Source organism: Vanessa atalanta, chromosome 28 (genome assembly GCF_905147765.1).
Source record: "Vanessa atalanta chromosome 28, ilVanAtal1.2, whole genome shotgun sequence".
NCBI lineage: Eukaryota > Metazoa > Arthropoda > Insecta > Lepidoptera > Nymphalidae > Vanessa > Vanessa atalanta.
In genome coordinates this window covers 2,425,816-2,433,966 of record NC_061898.1, presented here as the reverse complement: position 1 = coordinate 2,433,966, position 8,151 = coordinate 2,425,816, and the positions used below count along the sequence as shown (strand labels likewise).

The 8,151-nt window shown below is 38.1% G+C and overlaps 1 protein-coding gene and 1 pseudogene across 1 annotated transcript; one reads left to right on the top strand and one right to left on the bottom strand.

The window, feature by feature from the left end:
- Positions 1–307: 307 nt before the first annotated feature.
- LOC125074718 lies at positions 308–2,076 on the top strand (annotated as a pseudogene).
- Positions 2,077–2,120: 44 nt separating this feature from the next.
- Positions 2,121–3,843, bottom strand: LOC125074719. Its single transcript, XM_047686130.1, is given in 3 exon segments — positions 2,121–2,574; positions 2,577–3,289; positions 3,636–3,843. Coding segments are annotated over 3 exon segments (1,284 nt in total). The 5' UTR covers positions 3,764–3,843; the 3' UTR covers positions 2,121–2,131.
- Positions 3,844–8,151: the final 4,308 nt, after the last annotated feature.

Sequence of the window (8,151 nt, the reverse complement as noted above, 5' to 3'; positions counted from 1 at the left end):
TTTGTATGTGCTGCAAAGAAAATTTAACTGAAAAAATGAATTCCAAGGTTTATAAGTCGTGTGCGGTCCCTTTATGTAAAAATACGTCTCTCGTAAACCCTAATAAGTTGTTTGTGTATGTTCCACACAAGAAAATAATACGAGATAAGTGGTTAAAGCTAGCTCGGCGAAACCCAAACAGTGTAGCGACGAATACACCACTTTATTTCTGTGAAGACCACTTTGATGTGAGTATGTTATATTATGATATTGATTTTAAAGTTGAAATCTTTGTTTACCGTAGAAAAATTTAAATATTGAGTGAGGCTTCACAATAACAATTGAGGTTATGTTTGTTTTGGTTTTTGTTGTCATTCATCTCATCAATTATTTTAATCTTGCAGTTGCCAAATGATATGGAGAACTATATGGAGTATCATATAATGGGATCGGTATCGCAAGTTCGTATGAAACCAGGATGCATGCCCAAAAAATTTATATGTCAGCCAGACAGGTTAACGAGAATGTCTGACTTAATAGAGAGACCCCATGTAGCAAAGAAACGGAGGATGATGATTGTAGAAGAATGCGAAAAGCAATTTGAAGAAAGCAGAATGGTTACAGAAAATTTACAATCTCTTGCAAATGCATCCAGTAGCTCAGGTATGTATTTTAATATTCATTAGGCCATCGCGCGTCTTTCCATTCTGTACAAGGCCAGAACGCAAGGGTATGAAACTAATCACGTATAGATTGGAAATGACTTTTTTACTAAACACAAATCATATAAAGATTTTTGTTATTTAGTAATCTCTTTAAATTAGTAATAATTATATATTTTCTTTTACAGTTCAGCAGACTATTGAAGAAGCTACACAACCACCAACACCTAGAATGCTAGATAAATCAGTACAAGTGTATATCAGTAAAACTTTTAGAAGCAAAGCTATCCAAACAAAAGCTAGTTTGGTAAATCAGATGACATCACCATTGAAGCCATCTCAGCACTCCGTCTCTACATCACCATTTAAAATAAAAAATATTATTAATAGTAACCCATCAAAACCAAGTGTAACTGTGTTGTCAAAAATAATAAGAAAAATAGAACAATCAGATAGTGATACTTCCTATACTCCCTCTTTAGCTCAGCCAGACTCATCACCATCTACAAAATCTCTTCAAATAGAGTCTATATCAGATTGTAGCGAAATGATAGATGATGACAAAAAGAGAGAAGATTTAAATAATTTAAATTGTACTTTGAGAAGAATTAATAATAATCCCCGTGCTTATATTGGCATTCCTTTAAACTGTTTTTATTTAGTGAATGTGATTCAAGAACAGACAGGTATACCATTTGAACATATTTTACTATGTCTTAAAAAAATTAAACTGAATAATTCTTTCCGTGAACTTGGTGATGATTTTGGCATGGATAAATCGTATCCAAGCAAAATATTTTTTAAAAATATACCTGTTATAGCAAGCGTATTGCGTCCTTTTATTGTAAAATTAGATAAAGACTTAATTAAAAAAAATTTACCTATGGCTTTCAGGCATAAATATAGTAAAGTTACTTGTTTATAAGACTGCTTGGAAATTCAAGTCCAAAAGCTATCAAAGGCCTTAAACCAAGCACTTTCTTGGTCAGAATATAAGAAAGCAAACACTATAAAATATCTTGTATCTTGTACTCCAAATGGGCTAATAAATTATATATCAAATGGTTATGGAGGCCGAATTACTGACACATGTATTGTCGAAACATCTGATTTTTCAAAATGTTTGCAACCAGGTATGTGGGTCATGGCAGACCGTGGTTTCAAACATATTGAAGTTTATTTGAGACAAATGGGTGTGCGGTTAGTAAGGCCTCCAAGTGTTGTCTCTGGAGCTAAGCTTACAAAAGCTGAAGCGAAGGAAACAAAACAAATTGCAAGTTTGCGGATCTATGTTGAAAGATTGATCCGACGAATACGAGAATTTAACATGTTAAAACCCCATGCATGTCTTAACTTAAGTTTAGTTAAAGTACTTGATGAAGTAATAACTATAGCTTGTGGTTTGATAAATGTACAAGATGCACTAATTAAATAAAACACATTTATGTAAGCAAATTACTTTTTTATTTTCTATTCTATACTTTTATTTCCTATTCTATACTTTTATATAAAAGTGGATACACATGGGATTTCCAAAAAGAAATAACACTAACAAGAAATTCTGATATATAACTTTCATCAAATTTTATAGATAAAATTTCTACTTCTTTATTGATGCAAAAATTTGGGTTTGCTACACAAAAGTAACAGTTTTTTATGCCACTCAGAAACATTTGCATCTGCATCTGTGCAAAGCATTTTTTACTCGGTTTACCATTTTTTACATAATTCAAATAAGTTTTATCACTTATGGGACACTTAATCTCAATAATACAGTCGTCACATATTCCATCAGGGGAACCTGCTAACATGGGATACATTTTTGATATGAACAGTCCACTATCTTTTATTTTTTTCCCAAGCTTCTTGCTAACTATATCTTTCACTTGAGCTTCTAAATACCTCCCACGTTTCATGGCTGGTGTGTCTATTATTTTCCCCCCATGATTGTTGCAATGAGTGTACCATCATCAGTCTTGCACCGACTTACTTCAAATGCTTTAGAAGCGGTTATCCTACCATATCTGAGTTCATGCCACAGATTATTTTTGTACTGGTCCCTTGTTTGATTTTCAATTTTATTTATAATTTCAACAGACAAGTTGACCTTACTTAAAAATACATCAGAACACTCTTCTTTGTATGTCAATACCAGATGGTGCATTGACGCACTCAGTAGGTCATCAAAAACATAATCATGTTGATATTTTAATATTTCACAGTTGGAAGTTTTTCTTTTCTTGCTTTCTTCTAAAAATCTATCTAAAACTTTTTGATTAGATGGCACTATAGGGCTTCCTTTGGCTAACTCTTTTGCTGAAATATACTTTAAAGTAGTGCCAACTCTTGAGAGCTTTGATTTTAGCCAATAGCACTGTACTTCAGTACATGAAGGTTCTTCGCTTCGCCGATGGACCCACATCAGCAAAGCTATGGCGTGTTTACAGCCACCCTGACCTGCAACACAATCATGACACTGAACTGATATGACTTTCTCATTATCTTCATCAACTATCAAAGTGACTGCATACAACTTTGCATGGACTTTATGTTCCGGGCAAATCTTGCACTTTACTGTGCAGACATTCTCTTCTCTTTTCAGTTGTACATAACTGATTGCATCATCGCCATAGGATGGTCTTGAAGACCTGGAATAAATAACAATAATCAGGACAACATCTACATACTGACTTGACATGGTGTTTACGTTAATCATAGTACATGTTAGAAATAAGTATGTACATAATATGTATTTACAGATAAAATTTTATAATGAGACATAGGTACTGTTTGTAGGTGTTAAAATATACTCTCTATATTGTTAAAGACATGTTTATGATCTTGTTACAACATAAAAAAGTGAAGTAGTTACATAACCTAAAAGATAATCTTATTTTTGTAAAAATGAAAATATTTCCTTGTCGAACAATGTCACGAAATGTTTGAACATCTTAGAATTACCGACACAGATAAATACAAACTTTATATACTTACAAGGAGGTTTTTACATTTCTAAACTCGGAGGAGCAAAAATCTTTATTTGATGCGAGGAATTCTCCTAACATCAGTATATCAATCCTCGGTAAATTAGAGCTTGTTGCCTTTATATAGCCTGGCTCCATCGTAATGATGTCGAGAAATGGCACTGATGGTAACAAATCGATACAAAACTCAATAAATATGCGTAAACACAACAAAATCTGGAGCTTCTCAGTGACATTTATATAGACGTGACGTAATGCGCTGTGATTGGTGTTTCATTCAAAATGGCCGATTGTAGTTTTTACAGTTTAATTTTTATTGAATATCTTATTAATCTCAATTTATTTATTATAATAAAATTCTTTAAAAAATATCTTTAAGTATAGATTATTCGCTAAAATCAAAACATCTTAAATTATTTAACACTGTCGACACGCCTATTATACCTGTAGAGTTTGTTATTTTGCCGGATGCTGTTAATAACGAAACATTGTTAGGAATTGATTTTATTGTTAAGGCGAAGTTGAATATCGATTTTTCTAACTTAACTTGGTGCATTGGTGACCGGCCTCAGACTTTACACCCCTTAACGTGGGAATCCTCGCGCGACCCTGTTGAGTGTGCCGCTGTGAACATCTTGCGTGATGATGAGGGTGTCACATTGTCGGAGACAGAAAGGTCCCGCTTGGATGATTTGCTAAGCGAATATTTGGATATTTTTAATTTAGTCGGGGAACCAACTCCATATGCCACGCACCATATTGACACCGGCGACCATCCCCCTATTGCCGTCCCTCCGTACCGTGTGACGCCTGCGAAGAAAGAAGTCATACGTGCCGAGTTGGATCGGATGTTAACCGAGGATGTTATTGAGGAATGCGAGTCCGCTTGGGCTGCGCCTTGTGTTCTGGTGCCTAAGTCCAATGGTACGTTCCGCTTTTGTGTCGATTATCGTAAACTAAATGCCGTCACTAGGACGGACGCATATCCCATGCCACGTATTGACGAGCTGATACAGTCAACAAAAAAGGGTTGTGTGATGAGTTCGATAGATTTACGGAGTGGGTATTGGCAAGTCAATACTGAGGATCGGGATAAAACCGCTTTCGTCACCCCTTTTGGGACTTTCCGCTTCAAGCGTATGCCGTTCGGGCTTAAAAACGCCCCCGCGACGTTCCAACGTCTAATCGACCGTTTCAGGTCGGGATCTTCGTTGGGTGACAAAACTATTTTAGGGTATTTGGATGATTTATTAGTTATTTCTGAAAATTTTGAAACTCATCTTTCAGACCTACGTGCGGTATTTGAACGTCTCCGCAAGTTCAAACTACGGGCGAACCGAGAGAAATGTGCTTTTGCTAGGGAGCGGCTTAAATACCTTGGACACGTCATCTCACGAGATGGGATATCCCCCGATGAAGAGAAGGTTCGTGCAGTTCTTGACATGAAAGAGCCAACCAATCTCCAACAGCTTCGTACCTTCCTCCAGACTTGCTCTTGGTTTCGAAAATTTATTCCAGAGTTCTCGAGAGTCGCTGAGCCCCTCACCCGTCTTACCAAGAAGTCGCAGGTCTGGAAGTGGAATGAAGAGCAAGCTAACGCTTTTCTACAGCTGAAGACTCTATTGGCTTCACCTCCTATTCTTGCTCAGCCAGATTATTCAAAACCGTTTATACTAAGGACTGATGCTAGCAATTTCGCTCTAGGTGCAGCTTTGCTCCAGGGGGAGTCCTCCCACGACGAACATCCACTTGAGTATGCCAGCCGTCTCCTCACACCTGCCGAGCGCAATTATTCTACCACGGAAAGAGAGGCGCTGGCCGTTGTTTGGGCAGTGGAGAGATTTCGCGGATATATAGATGGCCACCCGGTATGGGTTGGGAGCGATCATCAACCTCTTAAGTGGTTATTTTCCCTTAAGTCGCCTTGTGGTAGACTTACTCGTTGGGCCTTAAAGCTCCAGTCCTTCGATATTCAAATAGAATATACCCCTGGTAAAGCCAATGTATTAGCCGACGCGCTTAGCCGTCCCGTTACAGATAGCACCGTGTCTGAGTGTGCTGTTTGCCCTGTGAGCGTTGATGTTCCGCGTTGGGATGCTACGTCCGTCCGAGAAGCTCAGTTAGCCGACCCGGAAGTAGCCAAGATTCTTAACGACTTGGAGAGTTCCGACGAATTGGCAATTCATCGTTGGACTGAGAGAGGTTATTATTTAAATCAGGGAGTGCTGTATAAGTTTGTTGAAGATTCGGACTCCGAGGAGCCACAGTTGGTCGTACCGGAAAGTTTACGGGGCCAAGTTATGTATGAATGTCACGATTCTCCTACTGCCGCCCACGGTGGAATCCAGCGGACTATTCATCGTATATCTCAACAATTTTACTTCCCTGGTATGAGGCGCTATATTACAGAGTACCTGAAAACGTGTACTGAATGTCAGCGGTACAAGTCATCAAATACAAAGCCTCCAGGTTTACTTCAAACTCCGGTGCCAGCACAACGGTTTGAGGTTATTGCCGTCGATCTTTTTGGACCTTTGCCGAAGGGACCTCAAGGTGAGCGATGGGTATTAATTGTAGAGGATACCACTAGCAAGTGGGTTGAACTCTTTGCCCTTACCGAGGCTACTGCGGAGGTCTGTGCAAAAACCCTTGTTGGAGAAATCTTCATGAGATTTGGGCTTCCGCGGCGCATTATTTCTGATAACGGAGTTCAATTTGTAGCTGACGTCATGCAGAAAGCATTATTTGTTTTAGGTGTGAAGCAGAATCTGATACCACTTTACCATCCAGAAGCTAATCCCGTGGAACGCAAGAACCGTGACCTTAAAACTCATCTCGCTATTCTGTTAGAAGACGATCATAAACGATGGCCTGAAGTTTTACCATTCGTTCGATTCGCTTTCAACAGTTCTCTAACTATTCCTACCGGATGTACTCCAGCATTTCTAACATTTGGTCGAGAGCTTCGTTCTCCTCTATCTGCTCAGGCTGATTTACGGACCATCATCGAATCCGAAAATTTTGTTCCTCAGATAACCCCTTACCTTGTTAAGCTTGTTGAGTATCTTACCACCGCCAAGGAGACAATCGAGCAGCACCAAGATGGGCGCAAGGCCCAGGCCGATAAGAGTCGACGCGACGTAGCCCCGTTCGAAGAAGGTGATCTTGTGTTGATGAAAACCCATGTGCTTAGTAGCACCGACAAGGGAGTTTCCTCTAAGTTCGTCCCGAAGCAAGACGGCCCTTATGTGGTTACTAAAAGGGTCACTCCCACTACTTAATTCCAGTCAGTAAAATGACATTTCCAGTGTTGCAGGTTTTTAATCCCAAATAAATAGTGATGTGGTAGAATGAGTTTTTATTTAATTGATTTAAAAGTTAGTCCAGATTACATTTTTTTTATTCAATAAGCAAGCAAAAAGATTTCTAAACAGTGAGGTATCCCAAACCCAAATAATGTAAAAAAAATTAATAGTAGTTTTCAGTAGTCGGGTTCTTTTCCTTAGAAGATATAACTTTGTTAGAATAAGTGGCATACGACCACAGCTATTTTACGGGAGTTTCTTATTTCATACTTTTCAGTAGTCAGGTATTCGTTTTTGAACTTTTTTAGTCTTGCTGTAGTTTTCAAAAATTAAATACTTGTACTATCTTGCAGGTTCATCAGGCTGTCAATGATGACCCTGACCTACCAAATATGTCAAAAAGTACCATGCGAGCAGTTTTGAAACATTTAAAATTTAAATTTGCCAGTCGCGAAAGACGCAGCTGCTTGACTGACCGTCAAGACTTCATTCTGTGGCGTACAAGGTACTTGACGACAATCAAAGAATATCGGAGACAAAGAAAAATAATTTATTATCAAGACGAGACCTGGATCAATGAAGGTAATTGAATATTTTTATTTACAACTGTATTTAGTGAATAGTTTTTCAGTTTCAAAATTAATTTGTGTCAGTATTATATTATTTATAAGTATTTTGTATATTAACAGGTCATACAACTGGTAAAGTTTGGGTGGACACAACAATAGAATCTTCCAAACAAGCGTTTTCCAAAGGCTTGACTACAGGCCTAAAGGGCCCAACCGGCAAAGGTCGACGCCTAATAATTTCACATATAGGGAGTGATGAAGGTTTTGTAGAAGGCGGTTTATTAATTTTTGAATCCAAGAAAAATAGTATGGACTACCATGACGAAATGAACTCGGAGTGTTTTGAGGAATGGCTTAAAAGCATTTTGCCAATTTTAAAGCCTAATGCGGTGCTGGTAATAGATAACGCACCGTATCATTCAAGAAAGGTTGAGCGTATTCCGACTTCAAACTGGCGGAAGGCTGATATTATTCAGTGGTTGGTCAAAAACAAATTCAATATCAACCTTCAATGATAAAGGCTCAATTAATAGAAATAGTCAAATTACAAAAATCTAATTACGAACGCTATGCTGTGGAAGAGTTGGCCGCTGAATACGGTGTCACAATCCTGAGACTGCCCCCTTATCACTGTGAGCTCAACCCGATAGAG